At 40.0% G+C, this 16,279-nt stretch overlaps 1 protein-coding gene across 1 annotated transcript in view; it reads left to right on the top strand.

Moving 5' to 3' along the window:
• The window catches only part of St8sia3 (ST8 alpha-N-acetyl-neuraminide alpha-2,8-sialyltransferase 3), a 7,054-nt gene extending 775 nt beyond the window's left edge, over positions 1 to 6,279 (top strand). Inside the window, exons 2-4 of the mRNA XM_004623685.2 lie at positions 466 to 585; positions 2,822 to 3,379; positions 5,582 to 6,279. Of these exons, the coding sequence (XP_004623742.1) occupies positions 466 to 585; positions 2,822 to 3,379; positions 5,582 to 5,864 (961 nt within the window). The 3' untranslated portion in view covers positions 5,865 to 6,279. The remainder of the gene's footprint in view (positions 1 to 465; positions 586 to 2,821; positions 3,380 to 5,581) is intronic.
• Positions 6,280 to 16,279: the final 10,000 nt, after the last annotated feature.

Below are 16,279 nucleotides of genomic sequence, written 5' to 3' on the forward strand. Positions count from 1 at the left end.
CCCCCAGCTCCCGCGGGGCCTGCAGACCCGCTTCGCGACGGAAAAAGCCCCGCCTGGGCGGCCAAGCGCAGCCGCGGGGCTCCCCCGGCGGGCCTCAGGGGACGCGCTCGGACGCGGGGATGGCTAGGGCGAGGGGAGGCGGGAGCCGCCCCGCCTTCGCCCCGACGCGCGCTTCCTCCGCGGGGGTTCGGAAACCGGCGCCCGCGCGCGGCGCTGTCCGCGGTGCTGACTCGGCCGCCCTGCGCGCCGCGTGCCGGCCATTTTACGGCCGCGCGGGGCCGCGCAGCGCCGCGGGGCCGCCAGGTGCGCTCCGCGACTCCTCCTCCTCCTCCTCCTCTCCCCCGAGTGCGTGCGAGAGCGGAGGGTGCCCGCAACGCGAGAGGGCTGGGGCGCCCGGCCGGTGGGCTCGAGGGCCCGCGGCGCCCCGCGCTGAGCCGCACCTGTGTGTCCCCATGCCCCCTCCAGGTCGCAGTTCGCGCTGAAGTTTCTAGACCCGTCCTTTGTGCCCATTACGAATTCTCTCACCCAGGAGCTCCACGAGAAGCCTAAGTGGACCTTTAATCGGACAGCGTTTTTACGTCAAAGGTAGGATAGGAGGAGAATATCCAAAAGGTCTTTTGGAATTTGGGGGGCTCAAAAATCACAACAAACAGATCCGAAACAATAAAAGTATAAGCCCTCCCCTGTGCGTTTGCATTGCCTTCCTGGCCTGACTGCACAAGGCAATGACTGGTAGTGCTCTCAAAAATGTGTAGTACCCTCTCAAAAGGGAAGGGTCAGGACAGCGAATTTGAATAGCAACAATGTGTATTTGTCTACTTAGCCTTGATTGAGCATATATGGTAGAAGCTTGGCTTCTAAAGCTTGGCTAAGACTACCAAAGCTGCCAACTTTTTTCAGATATTAATTGCAAAAGGACCACCCAGTACACTCATTTTCTCTCTCACACACACACACACAAAATAAAATTGTATTATCTTACCAAAACAGAAAATATAACCTATCTCTGTCAAATAACTGGTAGAGATATGGGCCCCAAGTATACACAGGCATTTAAGATTTAGTTTCAGTTTTGACTGTTTTCATAAACATTGGCTTGTTAAAAAGCTGTCTAATATCATACATCATTCTTTTGAGCTTTAACAGCCTTGTTCAGTGTTTTTAGGTGAGAGAGAGATGAAATTTCTTCAAATTTAATTATTGTCATAGGTGATACTGATCTTTTAGAATCACAGATAAATTCTTCCTTCTTGATAAGACTATTGTGCTGCAAAATGCAGTGTGAGCCATCTAGTGTACTCATTAGGGGGGTGAATATTTATTTCACAAACCACTCTAAGGAGTTATGTTTGGGGCATAGCATCTCTAGTTATTGCCCTTTTAAAAAAAAATTGTACTGCCAAATTAGAACAAATCTAATAGATATCCATCGTGTCAAGAAAATATTACTTGAAAATTGGATATACAGTCATATGATTATCATTACAATTTTTTAAGTATTTGTTTGCATTCATGGAAAATGACTAATTCTAAATGCAACTGCTTTTTTAAGCTTTTGGATTTTAATCCTGTATTAATTTTATAGGCAACTCAAAATTTTAAAGAGTAGAACACATTATACCTTTCCACAGTACACATTTCTGACTCAATGGAAGTATTTTTTCCACACTAGGTTGTGTGACCCTAATGACCAATCCAGTCAGAAGAACGTTTCCTTCTCAAAAGTTCCCTTTCAATCCATTTATTGGGTAATCTTTAATTATTTTTTGCCAGTATTGGTTTAAACTTGTCTTTCAACTACAGCAGCTAGTAAGAACAATACTGATAACTTTAGACTAAATTATGTTGCTCTACACAGTATGTTGAATAATAAAATCATTTTTTGAAATCACAGTCAAAATAAAGTTTTGATATCCCAAATATTTCATTTTATTCCTGCTGATTTTTGACAAACAGCATAAGAGTTTCGTTGTAATTTCTTAGTCCTGGAGAATGTAACAGCAAAGTAACATGTTATTGGCCTCTAAATATTTTAAATAGCTGAGACTATAAGAGGATGACTATAAAACCAACCTGAACCTAGTTCTCTGTCTCACTCTTGTTTTGATTATTCTGTGTTGTTAGAACCTAACACATTTTTAGGTTTATAGTAGCCTCTTTTTCTAAGGATTAGATCTAAGCCACTATATTGTGTTTCTATATAATCAAACACACACCAAAAAAATCCTTGTTTCATTATCCAAAGAGCTTTAATAAGATTATCAGTTCATTTCTATTAACCATTCAACTACACACACCGCTATTCCCATTTTTATATCTTAATAACAGATAGTGCTGTACTGACCCATATGTATGTGGCCCATGTTTGGACAACAGTGATATTTGATATTCTTCAACACTGAAGTCCAATAACAAACAAGTAGTCCCTAGTTACATACTCCAAGTCACCACTGTTTGTGCATTAATATGAGCTCTTTAGGGCCTGTGTAAATTGTCTCCCTGTATTCTCTGTCACAGTTTGGCATATGCCTCATCTTGGGTTAAATACACTCCTCAAATAGAGCAGAAAGACAAGAAATGGCAGCTAAAATTGTAAGCAGTGCTTACAGCCTCAAAGGATTATATCCAGAACTCAAAGATTAGAACTTGTCTGTATATTCTGAAGCAGTCTTAACTTTAAAGCCCACAATTATGAATATGTAATCTTTCTTGTATTTAATGTGCTTAAGATTCGTATCTGAGTGAAATGGCAGTGTAAGACATAAGGCGGAAACTCATTCTTTTCCGTGGAATGCATTTAATGAATTTCTTTTTATTGTAGGCAAGAAATTCTTCAGCATGTCGATGTAATAAAAAATTTTTCTTTGACCAAGAATAGTGTTCGGATTGGACAACTGATGCACTATGATTATTCCAGCCATAAATATGTTTTTTCTATTAGCAATAACTTCCGATCACTGCTTCCAGATGTGTCACCCATTGTGAATAAGCACTACAATATTTGTGCTGTGGTTGGAAATAGTGGAATCCTGACAGGGAGCCAGTGTGGACAAGAAATAGATAAATCAGATTTTGTTTTTCGTTGCAATTTTGCCCCTACGGAGGCTTTCCAGAAAGATGTTGGAAGGAAAACCAACCTTACCACCTTCAACCCCAGCATCCTGGAAAAATATTACAACAATCTTTTGACCATTCAAGACCGTAACAACTTTTTCCTCAGCTTAAAAAAGCTTGATGGGGCCATTCTTTGGATCCCTGCATTTTTCTTCCACACTTCAGCAACTGTTACCCGAACATTAGTTGACTTTTTTGTTGAACACAGAGGTCAGTTAAAAGTGCAGTTGGCTTGGCCTGGAAATATAATGCAGCATGTCAACAGGTGTGTATATTTTATTGCTTTTAACTCATACCCCACCAGATGGCAAATTAGTATTGTAGTCTTGAGGGTAGGAACCACCAATTAGTTCATTGTTGTGGTTAGTCTAGCACTTTAGAGGAAACTACTGTCATTTGTAATGAATGGATGAATCATCCTAGTTTAAAAATTTAACCTACATTCCAGATAGTAGCTAAGTGCCAAATGGAGAAATTAGTGTTTCCCAGCTCTCTCCCACTCTCTAGCCCTTGTCTTGGTGGTAAGCTTCTTAAACAGTCGTAGGAACTATCACAAATCAAGAAATTCTCTTGAAATAAATGTAATATAAATAAATATATCCAGATAATGCCAATAACTAAATTATAAAAGGCAAAGTTTTAAAGAAGGTGCATTTGACTTAAAATTCACCCTTTCATTTGATGTTTAGATGTTTTGTAGATGTCAGAGATTAGCAGACCACATAGATAAAACACAGACTGTGTAATGTCTTTATAATTCGATATTTGAGTACAAAAACTTGTGAAAAGCATTATACAATTCCACTGTTACCTATTATGACTTTGATACACTGACCAGTGATTCCATATTTTCATCTAGTCTTGTGATTTTCCTGTCTCGCTATAAAAAGAATCTCTTGAGGGGTGAAGATGTAGCTCAAGAGTAGAGTGCCTGCCTAGAATACATGAAGAGACCTTCTCAGACCAAATAGCTACAACTCTTGCTGCATAGGTCCTGCTTTACCTTGGTCTTAACCATCCAGCAGAAAAGTATGAAGACGAAATTATAAGAAATAAAGCCATGCTGTTAAGTTGAGCTGTGGGGGACTCAGGTCAATAATTTCTGACATTGCCAGTTAAACAGAAGACCCAATGCTATTATGGGCTACTGGACTCTTTTAGAATATTTTGCTGAGTTTACACACCTATAATATTCAATAACGGAACTTAGAAAAAATGGGGTATACAGATGAATGTCCATTTTGTATCTGTGTATTCAAAGTGGTTGGGATAGATATATAGTTACATTCTGTTAATGAATAGAATGATTTGTTCTAATGGAGTTTGTAAATAGGATCACAAGCCCGCATCTTGTACAGCAATTAACCACTAAGAAGAATATATGCAGTGTATTATTTGTTGAAAAAAAAAATAGAATACATGAAGATATGAAGTCCTGGGTTCAATCCCCAACACCAAAAAAAAGACACTTGGAAAGCTTTAAAATATATAGTTTAATGAGTCTAATGTAATTTTTCTAGTAGGAAAGGAAGTGTGGATTAGGTATTTTATGTTTTTAATAACTCTTCAAATGATTCTAATGTGCATTCAGAATTGAAAACCATAGCCAGGGGATTCTATAAAGCAACTGTAGTATTTTTTCTTTAAATCATCTGATCAACTACTTCAATTCTAAATTTCCCTAGATAAGAAACTCCAGTCCTAACAGAGCACCAGATGTTGTCGTAATTTACAATAGCTTCTTGAAGACCTGATAACCAGGGAAACCTAAAGATTTTCATCCCACAGTAGGTTATCCCCATTCTGTGGTCCCCTAAAGTCTTCTAAGCTTGCGATCTATTTAGTTGACCTCTCATTAAAGAAGGTATCATAGTCTAATAAGCTGGTATGTCTCCAATAAATATGGTGATTCCATTAATTTATAAGTTATTTTTTTAATTTGTAATAAGAGGTAATGGGGTTAAGTGAAGTGCAGGGAACAGGACTTATTTATGTAAAGTCAGTGCCCAACGCAGGCAGAATCAAAATTGGAAGCAGGTCTTCTGTCAGCTGTCCCTTGTCTTCTTAGGCCTCATTGCTTTGCTTCCTCATTGTTCAATGTCAGTAAACTTTTAGATTTCATTTGGAAGGGGGAAAGCCACTATGACTGTGCTATGAGGTGGATTTGTCAAAGTCATTAGAATAATCTAGAATCCAGACATGTCCAACCTTTTGATTTGCTGGGGACCACACTGAATAAAGAGGAATTGTTTGGGAGCCACATATAAATACATAACATAACTAATGTATAAGTAACAGAACTTCTTTTTTTACATTGTTAAACCATTTCAAAAAGAGCAGTCAAACTAGAGGCTGCAAGTTGAACAAGATTCTAGACAAATCCACCTCCCATCCCAGTCTTGTTGACCTATCAGATTAAAGTTTTCAACACTGGCCTCTGAATCCACATGTACTTATTGTTCCACAGGTACTGGAAAAACAAACATTTGTCACCCAAACGTCTAAGCACAGGTATTCTTATGTACACCCTTGCATCAGCAATATGTGAAGAGATCCACTTGTATGGATTTTGGCCCTTTGGATTTGACCCCAACACAAGGGAAGATCTTCCATACCATTATTATGACAAAAAAGGAACCAAATTTACCACCAAGTGGCAGGAGTCCCACCAGCTGCCTGCTGAATTTCAGCTGCTGTATCGAATGCATGGGGAAGGGCTCACCAAACTGACTCTGTCACACTGTGCCTAAGAACTCCAAATGGAAAGTGCCAAACGGTTGTTTAAAAAAGTGCCCCAAATCAAATTGAATAGTCTTCTGAATAGAACCCCAGAGACTGTCTTATAAGGCTTGTCTGCCACTTAAATGGAAAGATGTCTTCTTTTGCACTGCTCTTTGAACGGGCTGAGCCGATTTCGCAGGACAGATGTACTGAAACCACGTAATTTAAACTTGATTGATGAAGGGAATGTTGCATTTGGAAGTATGCTGCTAACAAAATGGTTTGAAGTCTTTCTGTGTTTGTATTTTGGTAATAAACTGCTCCTGTGTCATTGAGGACGAGAGCTGTAGTTTTCTATAGCTCTGCTCAAATACAGTCCTCTTAATCAGAGACCTCTGATCAGTTGGGGCAGGATCTGTTTAGCCAGTGGGATCACACTCTTCATAATGGAAACAAAAAACTGTTTTGCATCTCTCTCTCTCTCTCTCTCTCTCTCTCTCTCTCTCTCTCTCTCTCCTCCCCTCCCCTCCCCTCCCCCCTTCCCTCCTATCATGTCTCTTCCTCTCCCTACAATCATGTCCCTTGCCCCATCACAATGGAGTTTAAAAATTTGCTAGGAATCTTCTCAAATTAGCTTTGCTTGTATGTGTTGCACTTGTATTTGATGTGTTCAAGGCTGTGGATCACTTTGCTATTTCATAAACCGAGCAAATCATGATGAATCCCCACGTGATTAGTTTTGTAAAACGCCTTATGAAGGCCTTCCTTGTCCATATGGTCATTCAGCAGCAGGGTGGTCTCTGGAGTGAGTGGAATACAATGCAGTTTGTCTTTCACTATCTGAAAGAAAACCTGTGGCGTGCATGGTGTTACTTGTCTTGGCATGAGTACGACTAATGCAGATGATAGCACTGTGGCCTCATCTGCAAGAGCCCTCCAGCCTGCCTCAACAGTGCCAGTCCAAGCATTGGGCTGGGCATCTTCTCACTGAGTCAGCTAAATAGTCTGGGACACATACAGAAAAATAAAGAATGTTTAAACATGGTTATAGTATCCATACATGCTGCAGAGTTATAACCATGTTACCTGTTCAGATCCTTAAGAATCAGCAGGGTTGGAGTGATGAAAATGCCTGATGTTGGCCGGGCACTCCCCATGTGAATAATTCTGGGGTGAAATGGTCTTAGCATGGTGTACTCTACCACCAATCCAGAACTGTTCACTTTGAGACATTTTAAACACTAGTCATTCCCTATCTCCACTGAAATCATATCTATATGCCTATAGACTAAGCATTTCCAAAGAAAAAAGCCATTGTACAGGGGCAAGACTTGGTACTAAATAGCCCTTGGAATTTGAGAATGTGTAGATCTGTCATGAAGGAATTAGCTAGCCATCCTCCTTTTCATTATTTCAGCCTTACAAGTAGAAACCACATCACTCTCATCCTTAGTTTTTTACTGAGTAGCACTTTGTTTTTCTAATTCAGTCCAAAGTCTGGCCAAGTTGATGTTAAATTTTAATAAGAGTTTCTTTTTTGTTTCCAAGTGCCAGTCAAGCACATTTGTCTTGCGTTTGAGTGGTATAGCTCATTCTTTTCCAGAAATTTCTTCTAAACTGTTTGCAGTGTGACAAATGTAGTTAACACTAATTGGTGTAGCTCACTCATCAGCATATTACCCTTCTTTAGAAAGGTATAATCATGCCTAAAATTAAACCAAATACAATAAGCAAAGACAGTCATGTTCTTCCCAGTGCTAAAGCTGTTTTGTTCTTTTCAGGAAGAAAATCAGAGTGGCTTTCATAGATCCACATATTAGCTAGTGAAAGAAAAACCACTCACTTCAGCACCAATGATGACACATCTTACAATGTCATGTGAATGTCAATTATCCAAACAGATGGGAAAAAATAGAGACAGATATTTTGACATAGGAAATAAAAAACAGCCATCTGAAATAACTGTTAAGGCAAGATAAATAAAAACATTTTAAAATTCAGTGGCACAACTTTATGGGAATCAAAACCACATCATTTTTATTCCTTCAGTGTCACTTTAAAGAGCTTGAAAAAGGTTATTGATAATGTATCACCATTCTGGAGATCCTTGGTTAGGGTCATTGTGAGATTGCTAACTGACACAAGTCTGTAGCTAGCTGTCCCTGTGTAGTTAGCTCATTTGGTTATAGCTAAGTACTATTAATGCCAGTGAGGTATTGACTCTGGGGTTTTAGTTCTAATATGCCCAGTTTTTACTGCATAAAGATGCATAGAAAGTTTAATCAGAAGGTTAAAGGAGCAAAAAAGCAAAATCCCTAAAACCAGTTCATTGTTCCAAAGTGGACTGTTTAATTTTGACTCTCATCACAATGCCAGCATTTTTGTTGTTTTTTTAAGTTCAGAGGGATAGTTTAAAAATCTTAATGCATGGTTGCTCCATCTTAATTAATCTTAGAGTGGGGAGACTTTCCTGCCTCACTGCCACCATCATCCCAATTGTAAATCTAATAGGAACTCAGAATAAGGGGGAAATGGTCTTTTCTTCAGAACTAGAAGAGCTTAGAGGTCAGCTCATCCCTGCTGCTAAGCAGTATTTCTTGGTGCTGATTGCAAAAGTCCACACTTCTCTTTGTTAAAACATTTGGTGAAGAACATTCCAAACCCTCCTGCAATTCTCCATTAACAACCTGCATCCCTTTATTGCATAATGTTTACATGCAACCTGCTAGTAAAGCATTTATCCCATTTGTCAACATCAAGTAAGCACTCAACAGTGGCAGCTTTTACTGTTAGAGTATTTTCATTGTTAGCTATGATCATATCTACAGTTTCAGCATAGAAACAAAGCCACTGGCTAAGCACACAAGATCCCTTCTTGTTGTTAAATATTAATTCAAAGATTAAAGCCATATGACCATCATCATGATGAAAAATGGCAGGTCCCATGTATCCCAATCAGAAGGTAGTGGTGTCAGGAACCAGAGCTTGCTGGTTCACCCGTGTCTCCTAGGCTTATGTGGTCATGAGCAGTAAACTGGGCGGAGCAGAGTCGCCCATGATTCAGCCACAGATGTGTACCCCTGGTTTTGCACTGCCCTTACTTTCTGGTTCTAGGCTAAATACATTCTGTGTGACAGCAGCTTTTTTCCTTTTAAATACTTCTGGCAGAACACACTTCCAGCTACAGGAAAACATTTCACCATCAATCTCCCCAAGGCTGTCTGCCCATGACACCACCACAAATGACCAAGTTACAGAAGGGAACAATCCACAAAAATTTGGCAGCCTGCTTAATACTAGACCCACAATTCTCTCCAGTTAATCATTATGTGTCATGTGCAGATGTAGATCCTGGGGAAACAGGATTAAAGGTGATCTCGAGAATTTCTCCTCTCATGCCTATGGTCGATGATTAAAGCATATGTGGTTCTTCTGCCATGTGTCTGTGTCTTAGATGTCCATTATAAAAGTGTGTTTAGTAGTAAGTGTGTACCCAGTGGTGCTGACTGTGATCACTGTGCCATTTGTCTATGACCTTGATGATGTCAGGCACCTGCAAGGACAGCCCCCAGGAAGAGCTCTCCCTCCCAGTTTTCTGTGCACAGGCCACCAGCTAGCCATGAATATGAGTGCCCAGACAAACCCAGCTTACCCAACTTGGTGGGAAAGTTGTGGAATGAAAGAATATTTCTTCTGTGGCACTCAGGTGGTAACGCGTTGTTGGCCTGAGGCCCATGGAAGCAGGAACATTGTCGTGTGCTAGGACCCTGGAAAGGGAAGAGTCTGAGTTCTGCAATCCTAATTCCTGACTTTCCAATGAGAAAATGGCCCTACCAAGAGGAAGAGTGATTTGCCACTGCAAGATAATTACTGGAGAAATTATGACTCTTCATCTTGGCTTTGTCAGTATCAAATGAAAGGAAAGAGATTTGGGCCTGGGAAGGACAAAAAGAAAAGAAGAAAAATATTTCTCAGCACAAAACAATAAAGGAGATGCTTGCCTATCAGTGCACTGATACTGGCCCATATGTTCCCTAGAAATGATGGAAAACTGTCTTACTATATCACCATTTGATAAATCAGTTTAGTTACTGATGTTTCACATTTGGCAACTGAAATCTTATCCAAAAATCTATTATCTTAATAAAACTTGTAGTAATATGTATGCTTAATTTAGAATTTAGGGCTGAAAATCTTTATGTACTTTTCCTTATGTATAATTTCTAGCAGGAGTCCCTTGAGTTAAATCCTTTCCATATTATTCCTAATTTTAATGGCATAATTAAGATTGCTACACTTAGTTCAACGTGCTAAGAAGGTATACAAATGCTAATTACTTTGGTGGCTTTTCCTTTCTTCAGGATGACAAACTGAAAAATGTCTTATGTAATTCTAGATCTCAAATCCTTTTTTCCTGTAATTATTTGAGAACACCAGACAATATATATGTTTCTATATAGCTTCTACTCCTTCCTGAATGTGTATAATGGAAGTTTTGCTTAACAACAGAGTTGGGGCTGTGTAGATGTGATTGAAGAATCCCAACAAAACACCTCAGGACCTGGGGATCTGGGGACTTTGGACTAGCTGTTTGATCTGTCTGGATTCTGTGGCCCAATAAATCAAAGCCACAGAGAAGTTGATGCCAAGGACCAAAATAAGTAATTATGACTCCTTCACACTCTGCCTGCTTTGCCACCTAGAGAAAACATTTGAAATAGAAAACATCTAAGAATGTCATCAGTGTATTATGCAGTATTTCCAAACCATTTCTTGTAATGACTTATTGAAAACAGATATTTGACTAGATGCTTTTCCACTGTGAAGCACATTCTCATTATTGATTACAGTGGAATTACAGTGAAGAGCCTCTTGCAGACTAACAGGTTCCACTTTAAGATTACAGCTGGGTTCTGGATTAAGGCCTGATTTATGCCACTGATTCATCAGCAAGAAAAAAATACAAAATTAGGAACTCTTCAAAATGCAATTCTTGCTCCTCCCTCCAAACCTTAAATTAGAATGTCTTGGGATTAACTGAGTTTACAAAGATTCACAGGTGATTCAGCTGTTGCCAGCCCTTGAAAACCAATAATAAATTGATACACCATTCTGACCAGAGTAGTTGAATGTATAGCACTGTTCATGCAACTAGTGTAAAATGTTCCTCAAAATTATCAGGATATATGGCAAGGTACACAAAGTTTTAGTGACTCCTCTAGTCAACTCTTGGTGGGATTGACCCTTGGTTAATCTATAAGAGAATAGCAATTAATCTGTCTGCTCAGAAGGGATGCAAGCTTGAGGACAGGAGCATGGTTTTAATATGTGTAACTCCAGGATCAGCACTTTATTTCACTTTCTACATTTCAAAGGAAAGACCAACCCTTAGGACATTCATCTTTGTAAATGGATAGACTGAGAAATAGAGAAGTTAAATGATTTATTGAAACTCAATTTGGGAGTTATTCCCAGAGCCTAAAATACTCCTCAAGGAGTATGATTTCTCAGTGTTGAAGTCAAGCCTCAAATACAGAGGTCTCCAACTAAAAAGAAACCAATCAAAAAACACAAAGGGCTAAAATCCCCAGATCAACCCAGCATAAATGAGGTGATTGGTTCCTACTAACTGCCTCATACCAGTTTCTGCTGGAGAAGGTTACCACCACCTATGAAGTTTGACCAGGCTTTTTTCTATACCTAGTCACATAAAAGACCTTTACTCTTCAGAAGATCCAAATGACTCCTTTGATTTCCCTTCTGTATGAGTCAGAAAGAGCTGTAACTCCTTGGTGAACTGCTAAATGTTAATCACCTGGCATTGGAGAACTGGCATTTACCAATTTCTGTGGTGTAAATACTCTCATCATAGCCAATTTCAAGCTACTAACTTAAGTTCAACCAGATGAAAATACAACAGTGTTTTCAAGAGCCACCTCCAGCACAGCACTGCCTGAACACTTTCCAAGTCTGTAGCAAATAAAGGAAACTAGCAGTGGCTTTGGAAGGACACCCAAGTGCCCCTTTCTCAAAGAAGAACATTTTCCACCTTGAACAGTTTAACCCATTTTTAGTAAAAGACTATTATTTGGGCTGAAGATGTACTTCAAGTGGTTGAGCACTGTCCTAATAAGCATGAAGCTCTGGGTGCAATGAGCATCACACACAAGAAAGTTCATAGATAGATAGATAGATTGATTGATTTTGGCTAAGACCCTAAAGACTTCAAAATGTATCCTAGAGAACTGCTGTTAGGAACCCCTCAACAGCTTCCTTAGCACCTTAGACTATCATTAATGGTTTTTCTAACTTCAGAGTGACCATCCAAGTACGTAAGTATTCTCTAACTTAACTGCCAGTTGCAATCATGTTTGGTTGGAGGTTTTTTCCCAGTACCATGGACAGAACCCAGAGCCTCACCTCCCGTTAGGGTCTTGCTGAACCATTAGGTTGCCCAGGCTGAGCTCCTGAACTCAAATTTGCAATTTTCCTGCCACAACCCCCCAGAGCGTTGGGACTCTAGGGTTGCATCACCATGTGCAGCTTCTTCCACCTTTTTAATCCCAAAGCCCACTGCCTGTTTCCTCAGTTCTGTAATTCTATCCACTTGCTCATCTTCCTTCTGACAAAGCATAAAATTCAGAGGCAGCCATTAAATAAGCCAAAAACGACACATGATAAAAAAGATATTTAGCTTAAGTGGGCCCTGTACCTGCAGAGGCTCTGTGATTTGCCTGTCCCCAAACAAGGGACACTCAACTGAGGATCATGACTGGAATCTGCATATGCACACAGCAGTCTCTTCCCATGGAAAAGTCATTGATGATGGAAAACGACCACTGAGCCGGAACACCTCTGGGCAGCTGGAGTGGCTGAATGGGCCCCCTGTGTAGAGCAAGTTCACGGGTGACGCTGTGCGCTTAGCTAAGTATAAATCTGTATCTGGAAGAGGAATCTAGCCATGATCACGTGGCCACTGCAGTCCTCTGATGCAGAGCAAGAGAGCAGCTGTCCTCCCTTGCCACTGGTCATGAATGGACCCTGGATGAGTATTTAAAATTCAGATGCCCTGGCAACCCACAGAACATGTTTGCAAATTAAAAGTTTTCCTGATGGAAGTCATTCTGAAGTGGGTGTAATTAAACCTTGTGGTAGGCAATGCTGGGAAGAAATACTCAACTCTTCAGACATAGTGAATTGCCATAGGTGTGTTTGTGCTGTACATAGTGAACCAAAATTAGATCATGAAGGACCAAATCTACTTTCCTTGCTGTATGTAGTAAAATACCCTGAAGGTTTTATAAGGCATTTCTATACTGTAAATGTTTAAAATTCAAGTCAGAAAAATTTTATATAGTATTATGTTTAATAAAGTATATCTCTTGATTTATGTTCTTAAAAATCATTGAAATTAGCTTGTTTTTCTATACTGAGTAAGCATCTTTTGTTTTAAATGAGTCAGGTATATGTTTGAGTGCTTTTTTGTGTTCCCAAAAAGTTTTCTGTAGCTTGGACATGAAGTACACTTTTTTCCTCTGGCTCTCCCTAATGCCAAAGAGATAAGTCCATAGCTACAAGCACTAGAGACTTGACAAGCAGGCCTCATTTTATTATGAACAAATTTCCAGCAAAACCAGCCATGAGCATATTTTTAGTGGGAAGATAAGGATGGAAAATTGGCACACATGAGAAAGGTTTTGCTAAAACAGAGGTTGAAGGAAGTCACCGGGGTACTTGCAAAATGGAAGGAGAGGTTTCCCTTGAAATACAGAATCGAGACCATTCTGTAAAACTTAGAGCAACTGCACTCCACATTAGAACTGTTGTTTAACCACGTTGCAAGATCAGATGTGCAGAAAAGCAGCCTTAGAGCAAGACCCCTAAGAAGGATTTCTAAGGGGCTGGGACTCAGTCACCAAGCATCAGTAACTAGCACAGAAATTCTCCCCAGACACAGGACAAACGCACTGAAGCATCATGGCACAGGGTAATTCACTCACCTGGGATGGTCCCCTAAGCCCATATGAGAACTTTACTATGTCATTATCTCAGGCCTAGATTTTAGACCAACATCCCCCATGTGGAGATGAGGTCCAGAAGGTTGGAGGGGTGTCTCTGCTCAACTGGAATTAGAGTGTGGGTCTCCCAGCCACTAATTCCATATCAGACTATTCTGTTTCTGTTCTTTAGGTAGGAAGTTGACATTGCATCATGAAAACATAAAGTAGAAGTAGAGTCAAAAGAATGTGATATTTTCTCGCATTTTACCTACTATGGTTTCACCATTTCATTTTAGCATTATGTTAAAGACTATCAGTGTAGAATGAAGAGCAAAACTCTATATGGAGTAAATGAAACCAAAAGGTCAAAAGGCAGGAGAACTGTGCATGTAAGTAATTAAAGAAATGAGCAAGAAGCATGTGTCAGGGAAAATAAATGACTCTTATGTTATTACCATACACCTTCCCTCCACACTCAATGCATTTGTTTTAGAGAAGGTACCTTATGCTGAAAGACTTGTAATGAAGACTTTGACCCTTCCCAACTGCACCAGAAGTTCCCTTGCCCTTCGGAAGAAGCTGTGGCCCTTATGAATCAGACTCATGGGTCTCGTGAGAGGTGAGAGGTGGCCTCACCTGCCCTTGGAAACTCAAGATGCTGCCAGAGAGTGAGGGCCACAGACACCTGGAAGAAGCCAGCCCTGCTGGACTGAGGACCATGTAAATATCTTCTACCTTCTTGGTGAACAAGGACAATCATCTTTCATAGAGGTAACTGTGTGTATATTGTGACTGTAGTTTGTGAAGAAACTGCAACAGTTTGCTTTGACAGCTCCCCAAATGTACCTGTTAAGTGTGAATGTGCCTGCCTCATTGCCTCATGTGCCAAACACAGTAATGAATGCATTGTTTTTAAATAAATTGTTCTATTGTGCATTGAAAAACACTACTGATTGTCTCTGTCCCATTTGGAAGACTTCTCTCTCCCTCTCTCTCTCTCTCTCTCTTCCTCTCTCTCTCACCGGGTGAGGGAGACATCCTGAGGGACTAAGATCATGATGCACAGCTAGTGACAGTCAAAGTGGGAACTCAGCTTGGCTCTTCATCCTGTCCTGCATCCCTGTGGTCCCTCATTAGGCCACCTCTTCAGAGAGCCTTCCCAGGATGTCACAGTAGTCTTTATCCCCCTACTCTGTGTTATTCCTCTCATGTCTGAATTGTCTCTCACCTCTAGAAATAATAATTAGTGATTATTAATAATTTGTAGTTAATAATATTTACTTATGCCCTGTTTGTCTCTGTTTTCCACAGCATTACAAGCTCTACCTTACACAACACAAGAATTGGCCCATCTCAGTCATTTTATGTCCTTATACCTAGAATAGAAGCCCAGCAGACTCACAATGGATAGTTATAGGATGGATGAATAGATAAATAGCTAGGTAGATAGTTGGACAGACAGACATACAATAGTGTATCATTTCATTTCATTTTTCCCCTATCTCCCTCTACATCTTTGTACCTATATAAGACACAAAAGTCCTGGCTCTTCTCTAGCCATGCTGCCTCAGCTAGCACCATAAATACCACACAACAAGCACTTGTTGATGGACTACAGAAATGGTCCTAGGAATTATTGTTCTCAATATTCATGCTCCAACAGAAAAAATGCTCTAGCATGGTGAATGTATTAAAGCACATTCTTGTTTCTGTCCCTGATGGATTGCAATAGCCAGCAAAAGGAGAAATTAAAATAGGGTAAAAAATTGAGGATGATTGAAAAGATTCACCTTCAGTGAGCACAGTTGATCTAAGAGAGCTTTGTTCCTCTCTAGTTCAAATCAAAAACCCTTACTGCTCGCTATGTGTAACACCGGACAGGTAGGAACAGGATACAGAATCAGCAAAATCATAATTCCTCCCCAAAGGAAATGAAAATCTTGTTAAGGAAATTTTTCAAATGATTATGAGGACAATTCTCACCTTGAACCATTTAGAGGTGATTGAAAGTGGAGGTGAGGGACAGAGAGAGAGGCAGAGAGGGAAATCAGTGGCTGCGTGAACTCCTAGTAAAAGCAATTAAAAGTGTTAGAGGTCAAATGTAATGCACAGGGCTGACACTTCTGAGAACTATTTCTGAAGATCCCTTTCCCATTCTCTCCCATCCCACTGCCAAGGGGCGGGGGATTTCTAAAAACACTTCACAAACTAAAAATATGAAATTGATGCCAAATTTATTGCAGACTCTCTGCCTAGGGCTCATTAGTACAAATTAAATTGTAAAAATAGAATTTTTCCCCTAAGAAAATGCATTGCCACAGTTTGGTCAAGACAAAGAGGACTTAAAGCAAGAGACAGGAAAAGGAATATTGTGGGACTGTCCTGCTTCAAGGTTGTATATGGTGAGATTTTTGGACTTATGTGCAAACATGAGAAGCATAGAA

Source organism: Octodon degus, unplaced genomic scaffold, assembly GCF_000260255.1.
Source record: "Octodon degus isolate 3935 unplaced genomic scaffold, OctDeg1.0 scaffold00003, whole genome shotgun sequence".
In the NCBI taxonomy this organism is placed as follows: Eukaryota; Metazoa; Chordata; class Mammalia; order Rodentia; family Octodontidae; genus Octodon; species Octodon degus.